Raw genomic sequence first — 16,190 nt, 5'->3', positions numbered from 1 at the left:
GAAGCAATTGAAAATAATGAAGGTTAGGCCTGCAAAACAGCCAAAGCAAAGGTTCAAATGAGCCACTTGTTGATTTACTTTGCTTCCTTTATCAGTAAACCTCCCTAAGCTTCCTTCTGCTATCAAATGACTAAAAAAAGGAGTGGGACTCTTACAACACAGTTGGAAACTGGAAATAAGAAACATAGATGGGAAGGATTAAAATAAGCTAGGGCATCATCCTTTGATTACCTATCCTGTGAAAATCACGGTATCACTGTGATATAAATAAGGGAAGCTTGAGAAGAATCTCATGCTTGCCCCTAAATTTAGAAGGATGAGGATAAGAGAAGCAAATGGGTCCTGCACCACTGCAGAGCAGCAGTGTTTGAAAGCAGAACCCAGGGATTTCCCTGACAGTCCAGTGGTTAAGACTCTGCACTTCCACGGCAGGGGGCATGGGTTCAATCCCTGGTGGGGAAACTAAGATTCCTCAAGCTGCACGGCATGGCCAAAAAAATACATAAGAAAGGAAGAAGGAAAGAAAGAGAGGAAGGAAGAGAGGAAGGAAGGAAGGAAGGAAGGAAGGAAGGAAGGAAGGAAGGACGGACCCAAAGTTCCTAGGATGCCCATGTAGCAAAATCAAACAGAAATCTGGCAAGGAGGTATGTGCGCGTGTGTTTGGAGGTGCGGGAGGGTGTTTTCCTGATAGGGAATAAATGGATAATTTATTATTATACCCTAAACATAACTGTATTATGAAGGAACAGAGAAGGCTATGAGGCTAATGGATCAACACCGCAGGGACACAGATCAGCTGCTGAGGATGACAAGACTCTAAGTCAGTGATGCTTGGAGGCACTTCACCCAATTTAAGTGAAGAGAGAGGCTATAATAAGAGAGGATTAAAAAGCACAGATCTAATACATGGACAGGACAAATGGACAAAGTATAAAGATAGTGTGCATAAAATAAATAATAACGTAAAATAATAAAATAAAGTAATAAAAAAGTAAGAGTAGAGCAGAACAGTTCTAAATATTTCTCAGGTGGAAAACGATGAGTATGGAAACTAAAAAGACAGAGTCTGCGAAAGAGAAATAGTAACACAAGAAAAGCATTCATACACATCCCAGTGAACATGTTGTCTATTCAGGATGAAGTATCACAAGCAATCAGCCAGAAATCAAAACAAAACATTAAATCGTATGTAAAGAAAGAAAAAGGTTTAGCTTCCTACTCTCCACAATATTCAATGTCCAAAGACAATGGACAATGTCTAGAGCCCTAAACTAGCCATTCATATGACCAGCCAGGTCATGTAAATGTACAACGAAGTGCTTTGTCCATAAAGCAAAAGAAAGAAAGAGTGAGGATAATGCAAAACAGAACAAAAGTAGGTGGTAATCTCAGCTACTGTGATAAATAAGAGGTAAACTGATTCCCACATTGGTTAAAAAAACAATTAATTGTATGATTTCTGTGAATAATCCACCTCAAAGAAAATTAAAGGCCAGAGTAAAAGTTTTTTAAAAAGTACTGTAAGGACAAGAAGAGTTAAAGGAAAGCTTGGGTCCTATATGCTCTCCAGCAGACCTGTGATTGGATCATAGACCCTCACACGGAGCAGCTCCCGTTTCCCCCCCATTAGACCATTCATGCCCTTAGAGCACTAATGCCATCAGGTGGCTGACCTCAGGAATGATATTTAATGCTTAATATCAACACCATTTAAATATTCGTTTTAGGTATTTGAAGACTATCCACAGTGAAAACAAATACATACAGATAAGAATCAAACTTAGATTTGAGATGCATCTTGTTTGTCAACATTTATATAGATTCAGTTCTTTAGGGAAGCTGATGGGGGTTCAACATATTTCACTATTATTTAAAAGATATAATTAACATCACCACCTCCATCATTACATTCTTTCAATTAGGTATCTGGGAGGAAATTAGGACAATTTTTACAAAAATAAGAATTTAAGTGTCATTCAGATATAACATATAATTTTAGTCTTAAGTGGTTTTCACAAAGTATTAGGCCTAAAAGTTAAACATAAAAAAAGATACATTCAAGTTCTTAATTATATATAGTGAAGAGCAAGAGCATACTCTTTAAATGCAGACAGTCATGAGGTACCAGATTAAGGTCATTCAACATCGAGAGTGTGCTCAGTGCTAAAATAGAAAATGTCACCAAAATATAGGTCTGTACCAAAGAAATACTGTTGGATGGAATATAATTACACTATATTTAAGTCATGCATAGTAAACACTATCTAGATTACAAAATTAGTACTTATCCAATGACAAAAGAACTATGATTCATTCAATGACCTTTTGAAAGTAAGCAGGACATAAATAAAAATAACAATAATTTCCTTCTTTTAAAGACTTGTTCTGTTCCAGGCTTCAGAGCTGCAAAGAGCAATGCCAGTGCAAATCACGCCAGCCCCCTGATGTGATCCTTCCACATACAGCAGTGTTGCTCAAGGACAGACAGCAGATGGAGTGAGACATCCTGATGGCAATGGCCGAAGGGGATGTCTTTGAATTCCAGCTATTCAGATTCCCCAGGACTATCCTGGGTCCTGTCTCCTTTTGAGATATGGTTGCTCCATTCCTCCTTGAAAGAACATTAGTATCCTTAGAATTAATGCCTTTAAGTTGTCCACAGTCAGACTTTCAGGAGCAAAGGGAGTATTGGGAATTGGGTATATGCTGGGCAAAAAGCCATGAGATTGATTTAGATCTAGGCTGGGGAGGTCGTAGCCCACGATGCATGGAGGTGCAACAACTCATTTAGCAGCTTCACAGAAAATGAACGCTGTGAGGAGCCAGGGAACTGGTTTCACAGACCAATTTGAGGGACTGAGAAAGGCTCAAACTGCGGGGTAGGATGGTTGCTTCTGAAGATACAAATGACTAAAAGGGCCTTGGGTAACTTAGAGAGAATTACAAGTTCAAGTCTCAAAATTCCTACCTCAAGGCATAGGGCTTCTTCTATTGCTCATGGCTGAGAACACCCAAAACCAAATTTGGGAGATTGGGCCCAGCAGACACTGAACTACAAAATCTTCTAGTTAGGTCTGGACTGTGAAGCTGGAACATGGACAGAGGTGGGCAGAATGGGGACAAGAACAGTGAGGACTGGGAGGATCTGCAGATGCTCTGACCCCCCCCATCCCCCCCACCCGCACTGCAGGAAGCCCTCTCTTCCCACAGCAGCTGAGGCAGTGCAGTGGCGTGGTCAGGGGTGGTCAGGGTGCCCGTGCCTGGGGCCAGGCTGCCTGAGTTTGAATCCCAGCTCTACCACTTACTGACTGCGAGACCCTGGGCATGCTCCTTCACCTTGCAGGGTCTCTATTCCTCATGTATAAAGTGGTGTAACAAGAACAAGAGCACCATCTCGAAGGGTTCTGTGATAATTAAATAAGCAAAGGTGGGCAAAGTGCTTAGAACAGTGCCTAGCCCTGAGGACTCTCTATATCAAGGAGGAGATAGTGGCTGTTTCTACACCATCACCATTATTATTCAAGAGAAATTTACCAATATTTTTACACCCCAGCTCGGAATAACAAAAACCTCAACTCAAGAGGGCCTAGAGGTAAGGTGGAGAATTCAAGAGAGAGAAAAAGTTCCAAAAATTATCGTGGAAGTCTGCTAACACCATTTTTTGCTTCAGGCACTTTGAGTTGGTTTTTTAATCTTTCTCAACAACAACAAAAATTGCTAATACTTTGGGACTTCTCCAGTGGTCCAGTGGTTAAGACTCTGAGCTTCCACTGCAGGGGGTGTAGGTTCGATTTCTGGTCAGGGAACTAAGATTCCACATGCCTAACGGCATGGCAAAAAAAAAAAAGAGAGAGAGCGAGAGAGAAAAAATTGCTAATACCTTGATGTTGGTTGCCTCAAGACAGACCTGAAAGCGAAGTAGAAGACCCAAGGCTGCCCTGAACAGCCACTAATCCCTCACTCAGAAGCCAGCAATACTGTTAGGTGACACTGAAAACTGTCATCCACTGTCTCCAGGGACTGTATCATGACCCTAACAATGCCAGAGCCTTAGGAAACTTCCAGGAAAAGGCCATGGTGCTAGAGTATGTTGCACACATACTTCCTGCTACTACAATAAGGTCCTGTAAGAAACAGATAAGCTTTGATCCAAGCTAAAAGCAAGGATGGGGCTTCCCTGGTGGTGCAGTGGTTAAGAATTCACCTGCCAACGCAGGGGACATGGATTCAAGCCCTGGTCCAGGAAGATCCCACATGCCGCGGAGCAATTAAGCCTATGTGCCACACTACTGAGCCTGTGCTCTGGAGCCTGCAAGCCACAACTATTGAGCCCACGCACTACAACTACTGAAGCCTGCGTGGTGCCTAGAGCCCATACTCCCAAACAAGAGAAGCCACCACAACGAGAAGCCCGAACACGGCAATGAAGAGAAGCCCCCGCTCTCCACCGCTAGAGAAAGCCCGTGCGCAGCAACGAAGACCCAAAGCAGCCAATAAATACATAAATAAATAAATAGATTTATAAAAATGAAAAAACAAAACAAAAGCAAGGATGGAACAGCACTGTGTCTTGTTAAGAGCAGGGAACATTTCTTACTGTATCCTATGATCCAAGATGCTAAATTATTAGATGGGAAACTGAGCAGGAGAGCCAGGAAAACAGTGGGCTTCACTCCTAACCCAGCTCTCACAGACCATGAGGAGCGCCATCAGTGCAAAGGAGGAACTAAGCATCCACGCTGGGATGCTCTATCCATTGGGAGGGAGGTATTCATTATTGTAATACGTACTCACCTCCTCAAGTCAATAGTACTGATTAAAATATTTTAAAAGTAAATATTATACACTTAAGGGAGAAAAAAATGAAGCTTACAAAAGTCTTGAAAATTTAACAACCAGCTCTCACAATTGCCTCCAGCACACCATTGCAAGGCAGGTAAACAGTAAATATTTGTTGGATGGAAGAATGAGTTAATATATCTATTGATAGTATTTTAAAATGTATTCAGCTGTTAGTCATCTAATTATTTTATATTTTCTCAGGCATTAGTGCTAAATTTAAAAATAAATAGTGCTTATTCTAATTAGAAAATAGGAGATACTAATTTTGAGCATTGCCTCTACTCTGTTCACAAGGTGTGACAAATACATTTTAAACAATTTAAGTTTGGTTTTAATTATTATTTTTTAATTTTGTTTAATTCTTTAGCTATTTGTCAACCTTGGTGGAAATAATGCAAATTTAGGATACTCAAGATATGTAACTACCTTACAAGAAATACATACTAGGAGGTTAAATATGAAACAAGCATTATGAATATGCTATTATCTTGGTTTGGGAATTGTTCCAAACTCACAGTAAATTAATAATAATGTATAAATCACTACTATATTATTATAAAGTATTAACTCGCTAATCTTTGAAATGAAAAATGAAAAATCTCCTGAGCTTTTATTTATAAGCTTAATGATAGCAAAACAATTAAAAAAAACATATTGACCAGGAGACATTCCATGTTAGAGTGCCCTAAGGTATTTCAACTTGGCTCTCTCCATGATCTTTTTTAGTAGAAAATACCTAAGTACTATGTTCTACAACTTTTCTGGCTACCTTACTATTTCCCACCAGATCCAAATCACAATCAATCTGTGTCAGTCAAGTAAACTTGACACTACTGAACTCTTCTAGACATGATTCAGAATTTAAAATGTTAATTCCAAGGTGGGGAAGGGTGGGAAAAGTTCTAAAAGCAAGATGGCACAGGACAGTGGGATAATCACAGGTAAAATATCTGCCTAGAAAGCTTTTTAAAAGGTTCTAAAGTTAATGAGGCTCTTCTTAGTTGCTAATAAAATCAAATATTGGCAGAGGAGTTAACACTTTTCAGCGAAAGATGGGGTGTACATGTCCAAGCCTGTGTGGGTCATAATTATCATGGCAGAGAATATGGAGAAAATGTGAGCACACAGATGGAAGAGAATTTTACAGAAAGGCATATATTCTGTAGAGTTACATTTGTTAAATTAACAAGAAATTCTAGACAAATGGAATGAATGTCTATACCTCTATTTATAAATAAAACAATCTGATTTTCCTGAGGCAGATGAGTGGCCAGTAACTTATGCAAAACTAAATAAACAAACATATTCAATTCATACTACCATGCCTTGAAAGCATAAAATCTATGCAGACATTTTTATAACCACACTTATCAATTTTGATTGGGATCAAAATTCAGGGCCGCAATCAATGAAGATTATTTCCAACAGCCATAATATAAGAACTAGCTTTCCCAGGCAGCACTAATTTCATGATTTACTTACACACTTCCTGTGGTAGAGCTGCTATCAGTGAGGAAAGACCCATTAGTCCTTTCCATTTGGGCCAGTCTGAAAAATGAAAATAAAGAGGTTAGAGAAGGTGGTCATAAGGCATAGTCAATTGGTACACCCTCAGTGTTTCTTAAACTGTCCTAATTCTCACAAAATACAGAACTGCCCAAATCCCCTAATAAGACTTTGAGATTAAAACAACGTCTAACGTTGAGTTATATTTCGTTTCTAAAAAATATTTACTTATTTATTTGGTTGCACTGAGTCTTAGTTGTGGCACTCGGGCTCTTTAGTTGTGGTATGTGAACTTTTAGTTGCAGCATGCATGTGGGATCTAGTTCCCTGACCAGGGATCAAACCCAGTCCCCCTGCATTGGGAGCATAGAGTCTTAACCATTGCATCATCAGGGAAGTCCCTTGAGTTATATTTCTATCACCACTGCTTTAGGCCTGGAGACCTTTATTTTATATCATGTTACATAGTCTCCTAATAGACCTAATCACCTAATTGATCTCCCAGACTCTTAAGTCAGTCTTCATTCTCACACACATGTGATTATGTTCCTCTCATGTTTAAAGACTCTCCATGACTCCCCTTTATCAAAGGACAGAATCCTACTCCTTAGCAAGTGGGCCCCTCATGATTGGACTTCAGCTTCTGTCCCTTCCTTCCTTCTCATCCTTTCCCCTTTCTCTACCTGAAATACTTTAAATAAACCATGTTCTTTCCTAGCTCAATGTTTTCGAGTATGTTTTCCCAATGGTACAAGTCTAACTTTTTCCCCAAATTTCTATTTGTCCTAGACTCAGTTCAAATGTTAATTAACTCTTATGGTGCTTGAACTAACCTTTTAAGGCATAGCTAGTAACTAGCACTGCTGATGCTTAGTATACATTTTTTTCCTGAAAGTTTGTACATACCATCAAGACCAGCCTATACTCTATACTGTCTGGGGACTCTGTAAAAAAACCCCATAATAAAACATTAGCATAAATTTAATTACATATTGTAATTCACATGTGCACCATCTCCTGAGAACACTTTCAATCCCTATTTTCATTCACTGAAACTGGGTTACATTATCTAAATCCTGCTTGTACAGTGTTTGGATTCTCATGAGCTCAACAATCACATCCCATGGAGATTTACACCATAGAATGTATAGCAGGGGTTTGGTAAAGTGCAAATTACAACATGGAAAGATGAAACCCCAGATTTCAAATATAATGGAATCACAACTCCTGCAAAACTACATCCCTTAAATCAAGGCATGCTGATACAGGGTTAATACAGAAAGAGATACATTCTGGGTGAAGTGCTGTGGAGGGCTCCTATCAAAGTTTCTTACCGTGTAGCATACTGTTCTATTCTTGAGTGGGTGTCATCGTGAAACAGCTGAGGAGACTGTGAAGGGCTACAAGAGAGAAAGCAAATAAACAAGTTTTATGTCCAGATATTGACAGATGTTCCTATTAAGAATGTTAGCTTAGTTAAATAATGAATTTGACATGCAAGCACACCACTAGGATTGTTACCCAGGAGACAGAACTATTATTTTAGAATGAGTTTAGTAATCACCCCATGCTAATAACACTGATCCGAACATCCATCTTGTGCATACAGAGTGGTGAATACTCACTCATAGTGCTCTGGCCACATACTGATGAGTGTGATAGGACTGCAAAGAGGGCAGAAGGAGACAAAAGTCATAGAACAAACACTTTAGAGCAATTGAAGACAAAAGCAGTGGGGCACTGGGGTGGGGGAAATTCTCAGTTGTCTTCTGCTCCCATATTTGGTTGCCCTGAGGTCCACCATGACGAAATCAAAACTAACAGAAATGACTATTTATTCTAGAAAAGATGCTGTGTATTCAAGTGCCTGCAGGGTCCTTTTCACAGATACTACAGGATATTTGTTATAGATAGCAAACACATTTTTAAATAGTCTGATTAAAAAAAGAAACAATGCTCTAAAACAGCTCAAAATTATGGAATAATTTTAAAAATAATGTTTCATAATATGCTGAAGGAAGATGCAATCATATTTTTGTTTTTCCTGGAGAAGAAACTTGATTAGAATGGTAAAGTTAAACACCAGTGTACATTAAATATTGATAGCACAGTTGCAATAAAATGAGAATGTTCTGAATCCCTGCCCAATTTTAAATGTAAAAATCCAAATCCAGGTGTACACAAAGTATCTCAACCTCACAGATACACTGAAAAAGATACAATGTAGCTGCTCTCCTCTGCTCCCGGCCAAAATTCTCAATTACCCATAAAACTGAAAGCAACTTTTCTAGATCATGATGCACTTTCTTCAAACAAAATTTTGTCCAGAAGTTCTAAGAAACTGATAAAAGGAACACTGTCTGCTTGAATCAGGGCTTGAGACTGGAACTTGCTCATTCAGTATGCCCTCCTTGCCCTGGGGGTACACTCCAACCTCCCAGCACTGCCTAGAAATCCCAGAGTCTCTATGTATCATTTGAAAACAAATGATCCTAATTAAAAGCTAGTTCAAACCCTAACCTTTTTTATTGGGGGGGGGGGGGAAGGAAGGGGAGGAAATACTGATGAATGTGGAAATTTAAAAGTCTAAAGAAAATTAGTTGTCTTATTAAATAAAGTCTCCTGCAAAAGCTAATGCTGATTGAAACAAAGGGGAAGGAAAGTGTAAATTATTCTAAATCTACCTGATTCTCCTATTTCTAGTATAGATACATACTTAAGAAAAAGTTAATGATCTCACTGTCTCCTACTGGGAAGCAAAAGTTGATGTCCACATAGCAGATTAAAAGAAGATGGGATGTCATTTTCTTGGGACGGAGAACTGAGGCTTTTGACCTACTTTCAAATACAGGCATTTATTCAGCCTATGTTTGTCAGAACATCTATACTGTAAACAGACTTAATTACCCATGTGTAAAATAGGTACAACAACAGTGAAACAGAACAAAATCATTCAATAGGCTTTTTACATCACTGTTTTTTATTAACTATGAAATACGGATGTTAAGTGTCAGGTAAACGATTTGCTATCCACTTTCTAAAAATTAGGAACTGCTTGAGAGATCATTTCTAAACTTCAAGCGTACCACATTTGCTGTGAGCTTTAAATGTAAGAAAAATATTTTTTTTATCTTAATTGAACTCGGAAAAGCTTTGTGAAACTGCTTGACTGGCTCCTTTAAGGTTAATTCAGTTAACACAATAGTGATTCACTGAACTAAGACAGAATGGCAGAGGCAAAAAGCCGAATCGAAGAGTTTCTCAAAAGAAAGTTTTTTATACATTGTGAAAATTTCTATGAAAAGAACTACGATTAAAAAGTCACAAAACTTTAGGCTTTATTGACTTCAAAGTACTTTGATTTGTAGGGGAAAAAATGTTAAGTGATAAGCTTTTTCATTTAATTGTAGAAGAAGAGAACTGGGCAATATTCTCCCTGCATTGGTAGAATCTATAATTAAAGGGGGTTAAAAATTAAAAATAAGACCAACCTGTGTGTTAGCCCAGATGTCATAATGCTGCCCATCCCTGCCTTCCAGAGTGTGTCTGAACAGAGCCTGGTTAATCACACACTAATATGCAAGGAATCAGAATCCACTAAATATACTTAATGTTATATGAAATATAACCCAGACTTTCTTTGAAGAACTTCGTGACTTTTCTAATGCCTTGGATCCTCAGCAGAGTGCTCCCCGTGCTTCCAATTTTTTGTCTTCTGAAGTCCGTTTGTGCCCTAGCAGAGTACATGGGGTCCCAGCGAGCTCTAACATGCAAATCTCCAATGGCTCTCCACGGCTCTCGGGTAAACCACAAACACCGTGGCATGGCTTACAAGGCCCTTCATTACCTGGTTCTTGATTTTCTCTCTGCTCTCATTTCTTGTCACGATTCCCAGCTTCCCATCCCAGTTACCAAAACAATGTGTCTCCAGGCTTCTGAAAATGTTTGCCTTGCCTGGAAACTCTCCCTCGCCTCCCTGGGCACCAAACACAGCATTTGACCCTATTAATTTTTCAGTTCTCAGGTTAGCTGTCACTTCCCCCCACTGCAATGCTCCCACAACCATAATTCCACTTACTAAGAGTTGGTTCTTGCTACAGTAAGAACTGAAAAAACCATGAAACTCATCTCTTCCACCTTAACCAATACCAAGGAGAGGTGTCTATTTTAATCCTTTTAATCCTGAGGGAAACCAAACTACCTTTTTAGCCAATAAATCTCACTCAATTCTCAAATTACTTTGTAACTCTTTGAGCTTGTTTCTCAGGTTTATTTTCAGTGGTAACTCTTTCATCAAGCTCTATTTATTTATTTTGATTTATTCTTTGGAAAAAAAACTTGCATAGTTATGAAATTAATTGAATAAACTTAAGCATGTGTTTATCTCTTTTTAGTAATAACTAATTTTCCCATAAATCCCCTCCACGCATGCATGTATAATTACTAGATAGGGGATAATACCTTACATTTTGTAGGGATGAAAGAGAAAGAAGCAAAAGAAAATTTTAATCAGCTTCATAAATAACTTCAACACATTTACCACTTCGCTGGTTTTTCTCTAATGTTCTCTTCCCACAAAGAGGAGAATAAATGAAATCAAATTTTTTACTACCCACTCACATAAATTGTTACACCAGAAGATTAAGTGGCCCTGTACTGCGAAGGGCTCAGTAGAAAAATGAACTATACTGACTTAAAGAATGCCTTCTAAGAGTAAAAAAAGAAGAAATGTATCTAGTTGTTCATAAATCTTTTTCAAAAAGGAGCTTGTGACATCTGATTTAATCTTACACTCCTTTTCTTTCTTTTGTTTTCCTCTCACTGAGAATGTTGGTAAATTCACGTTAGAAGAAATGAGGCATCTTCAGAGTTACAGCCAAAAATCATAGCACAAAATTATTTGACACACTTTGCTGTTCTTTTGTACTTTAACTGAGTCACTCAGAATAGAATGATTGATGTCAGTGATTATTTTGACAATGAAAGGCAAATTATCAAAATTGCTTAAAAGGAGTTTAAAAGATCTCTCTACCTGCATGACTCATATGAAGGATGTAGATATTTGTGACATAAAATGCCAATGGTTTATCCAAAGACTGAAGGGCACATTGCTATTTCAAACCTATCAAATTATCCTGTAAATAAAAGCACTGTGTGATAATTCTATGCTTCAGGCAGTTACTTCAAAGGTTATTTACATCTGGTACCAAGATAAGTAAAATTTTGTCTTTATTAGAAGGTGTTAAGCATAGTTAAACTATATATTAGATACTAAGACAAATAAGAATGTATTATCATACACCTTTTGAAAAAAAGGGGAAAAAAATCTACCCACAAAACAAAGAGAGGACCAAAAATATCTTTCCTTATGGATTTCAAGTATTTGAATAGAGTCCTTTAAACTTAAATCATTTCAATAAAATTTCTTCTAAAATGAACTACGGAAAAAATGACTGGGAGGCATATATCTAAATTGTACAGAATTTGATATCAAGCAAGGTTATCAAAAATTTTGAATTCTTTGGTATGCCTTCAGTGAGTACGTGGTGCTTTGGACCTATCTACATATACAGCTGTGTTATGTTTCTTTCTGCATGCGCACCTATAACATTACCTACAGAGGGATGAAAATACCCACTATGCTTTGGCTGTGGTCTTTCTTCTACTTCTTAGCAGTTCAACAGATTAAAAAAACATTGCATATACATGTAGCAAAGCCTCTGATCTATAGGGTTTTCTATGGAAAAAAAATTTGGACTAAATACTCTATCCCTCTATTTTGACATCTTTGAGCCATGGGCTGTCATAATACACTGGACTATTACTGTTCTCTGATTCTCTCATGTACACAGTAAAATGAACTATGAGTTTTGAAGGTTAAATGTCAACACATTTTTATACTTCTTACTACAATTTTCTCTACTGTATAATGTAGAAAACTCCACACTTCATACTTTAGAACTTCTCTTCTGTAGTTATTTAAGAGAGCATATTTCTGTTAACTAGAACACTATTCTTTTTTTTTTACTTTTTTTAAAATTTATTTATTGCTTGTGTTGGGTCTTCGTTGTTGCACGTGGGCTTTCTCTAGTTGCTGCAACCAGGGGCTACTCTTCTTTGTGGTGTGCGGGCTCCTCATTGCCGTGGCTTCGCTTGTTGTGGAGCACGAGCTCTAGGCATGTGGGCTTCAGTAGTTGCAGCACATGGGCTCCATGGTCATGGCTCATGGGCTCTAGAGTGCAGGCTCAATACTTGTGGCACATGGGCTTAGTGGCTTCGCAGCACGTGGAATCTTCCTGGAGCAGGGATCAAACCCATGTCCCCTGCATTGGCAGATGGATTCTTAACCACTGTACTACCTAGGAAGTCCTAGAACTTCACAATTCTTTATGACTAGGCACTCTGGTGATGATTAACAATAAAGGTTAATTTTCCCCAAGATTCATGCACAAGAAAATTGCCTTGGCAGGCATATTTATGATGATATTTTTAAAAAGTGATTCAAATATTTAAAATCATTTATTTTAATCTTAATATATAATTGTTTAGTAACAAAATTTGTTCTTGCATTCCTTCTGGTCCATTTTAAAATTTCTTTTTCTTTTCATTTCAGGCTATAAATTGTTACTCTTTGCTTTATAATCCTGAAGTAACTTTGCTACCTGAAACTTTGTTTCATTTATGTTTGCAAACTCAAATTATATACTTTTAAGAAATTTTGTCTATTTCATGTACTATATAAAGCTATCTCATTTCTTTGTTTTCATGTTCATGAAAACAAAGAAATTAGAAACGTAATGTGAGATTTTGATGGGATTTAGCATAGGTATATATCTGGAGCAACAGATTATTATTAATAAATTTATATTAAAAATATGTAAAAGGAGTGCAAAACATACTACAAGAAATTGTAAAAACATCCCACAAAGAGGGAAAAATGGAAAATAAATAAAATGAAAGAGCATATAATATCACAATTTGCTTTAAGTATTTTTAAGAATAAAAGAGATGACTAATGCAAAGGCTTACACATTATTACATATTTTAAAAGTTTAGGAACACATGCAAAATTAAACCTGAGAGTTTTGCTGCGATGTCAAAAGAAAATAGTCAAAATTCATGTTGTGAAGACTGACTCCAAGTTTATTATACCTTTTTAAAAATGAAACAGTTTACCAAAACACAAATTCTTTTTGGTATCAGATTTCTCTTTTGTCACTAACATAAAAGTAGCAGATATAAGAAGAGCATATACAAATACAAGTTTTAACAGTAAAATTAAACTTACGTCTCTAAGTTGTCACCTTCAAGAACTGTCTGGACAGGCAGGTAGCCAAGCCTAGGATGTTTGGCAAAGTATTTCTTCGACCTGAACTTATTCTTCAGTACCTTTGTGAAGTCCCGTACATCTTCCCCAGATGTTGTCTATGAGGTTCATAAAAATTACACTTTTCTCATTAAAATGGAAGGATACAACTATCCACAATTAAATTAGAGCAGATGCAAACTGATGCAATTAAATGACCACAGTTTCAGTAGCTTTATGTATTTTTGGAATAGCATACAAGGTCATGAGAACACATGGCATTCAGGATATATCATTAAATATATCCAGCAATTAGTTTATAATTTTTAACTTTTTGTTGAGCATAAACCATAAGTAGTCATTTCCCCAATATGTTAAAAATTGGGCCTAAAGGTAAAATTAGTTTTGGCAATGTTATTGGTTGATTTCTTTCACTAAAGAAGCTGCAATGTGCTATTAAACATTTGGCGATGATGCAGTATTCTGGATATTATATGGTTTTAACTAAGATGAATAAATGAGGGTGAGCTATATATATAGCCTGTACTGACTTCACACAAGTCAGCATAAATTGTGATCTGGGAAAAGGGAGAAATACACAAGAGAGAAAGAGCAGGAACACAGTGGTTCTCTATATTGCAAGAAATACTGTTAGATTCTTTGTTCTTTTCCAACTATACAAACATATAATTACTTGACATGGGCTAAATTACTAACGGTGATACAAAATGTGACTTTTTCAAAGCATTTCAAGATGATTAGTTAATAATCATTTAGAGTGAGGTGGGCTGAAATCTATCCCAATCCTCACCTCTCATCCCATTCCATGAACTGTTCTCTGAGCCCCAGTTTTCTACTCTCTGTCATCAATTCTAGTTTTCCTATAATATGTTAAACAGACATCAACTTTAGTCTTTCTGAAAACGTATTTAAAATATTGATCTAGAGACTTCCTAGGTGGCGCAGTGGTTTAGAATCTGCCTGCCAACTCAGGGGAAACGGGTTCGTTCCCTGCTCCAGGAAGATCCCACATGCCATAGAGCAACTAAGCCTGTGCTCTAGAGCCCGTGAACCACAACTATTGAGCCCATGTGCTGCAACTACTGAAGCCTACATGCCTAGAGCCCATGCTTTGCAACAAAAGAAGCCACTGCAATGGGGAGCCCTCACACCACAATGAAGAGTAGCTCCCTCTCGCTGCAACTAGAGAAAGCCTGTGTGCAGCAACAAAGACCCAATGCAGCCAATCAATTAATTAATTAAAAAAATATTGATCTGTGCAGAACTGAACTGAAACCTTGGTCGTCTGACTCTTGGTTGGCTATCCCCTTTACAACTAGATAGACCTCACTCCAATCTCTTTATAAAACGAAACCAGATAACTTTTCTGTAATAACAAACATTGCTAAATACATTGACGTACTTGCCACCTGCTCCCACCAGCCCTTGAACCCCCCAGTCTGTCTTTTCCCTCATGACAAGCATGCCCAAGACTCATAACAAACTTGTTTTGCAAACCGAAGTTTAACAAAATATAATTATTTTTTTAAAACAACTGAATTCTGAGTCAACCCTTATGCGGTTTTGTTACTTTCTGTTTGCTCCCATTCTACCTAAATATGTCTTCTTCTAGTAAGCAATTAAGATAACTTTTGATTCTCTAAGCTTGCAGAGCAGAGAGAAAACATAAATCAGCCCAAGCTATTTATACATCAATTTTCACTTTATTTAAAAGAATATGTATAGCAAGCAAAGCCCACGTTATCACTACGCCTTGCTATCAAGACCTACAATGTCAAATCTTTTCCTGAATAACAAAGAATAAACTATATAATATCTGCAGTTATATAGATACAGACCCTCCCAAATATAAAGTATAGAAAATAAGCTATTAAAGGGAAAAAAAAAAAAGAATACAGGGCACTCTGTAGAGGGAAGAAGGCTTGCTATGAGATGATGGTTTGGGGGTATTAAAATCTAACCAGGCAGAACAGGAGAGAGAAGCAGAACATAGTTGGAAGTAAAGAAGGCACTATTTAGAGACACAATGCCTGGTACCGAGAATAAAGCCAAAAGGATATATCACTATTATAAAGGACATTTGGACTTTTAGCCATGGGTATCACAACCACAGATCATTAAGTTTATAGATATGTTTATCCTGAATGTTTTGGTAAAGAGAAAAAAAGGAAGAAGTTTTCCATGATAGAAATACAAAAAGAAGGCCCCATGCAAGAATAAGCATTTATGACCCAATTTATTTCTATGTCTGCTCTTAACACATTGTTAATATACAAGGAGATAAGGAAGTAACAGCCTCCAGCTTTTACTTGGCCCATTTCCATCTGGCAATAAAAAGGTTTTTATTGCTCAGGCCAGTGATTTTCAAGCCATATCCAGGTCTTTAACTCAGGCAGCCCCGAGTGGGGTGAGTGGGAGAAAAGGCCAGGTGGGCAAGGCACCAGGCACTTCCCCAGTCTGCCTCAGCCAGGACAGTACACAGTGCAATGCCCTTTAGTATTCATGGCGATGTGCA

At 37.6% G+C, this 16,190-nt stretch overlaps 1 protein-coding gene across 10 annotated transcripts in view; it reads right to left on the bottom strand.

Annotated features, from left to right (window-relative positions):
* UTRN (utrophin) overlaps window positions 1-16,190 on the bottom strand; it is a 501,139-nt gene that overhangs the window by 16,941 nt on the left and 468,008 nt on the right. For 9 of the 10 annotated variants that reach the window (XM_057739402.1, XM_057739404.1, XM_057739406.1 and 6 more), the window contains 4 exons: window positions 13,637-13,773; window positions 7,974-8,012; window positions 7,683-7,748; window positions 6,325-6,390 (listed from right to left, as the gene is read on the bottom strand). In XM_057739402.1, the coding sequence (XP_057595385.1) occupies window positions 6,325-6,390; window positions 7,683-7,748; window positions 7,974-8,012; window positions 13,637-13,773 (308 nt within the window). The remainder of the gene's footprint in view (window positions 1-6,324; window positions 6,391-7,682; window positions 7,749-7,973; window positions 8,013-13,636; window positions 13,774-16,190) is intronic. The other variant, XM_057739405.1, reaches the window with a different exon arrangement.

This window comes from Hippopotamus amphibius, chromosome 6 (genome assembly GCF_030028045.1).
Source record: "Hippopotamus amphibius kiboko isolate mHipAmp2 chromosome 6, mHipAmp2.hap2, whole genome shotgun sequence".
Classification (NCBI taxonomy): domain Eukaryota; kingdom Metazoa; phylum Chordata; class Mammalia; order Artiodactyla; family Hippopotamidae; genus Hippopotamus; species Hippopotamus amphibius.
This window is presented reverse-complemented; position numbering and strand designations above follow the sequence as displayed.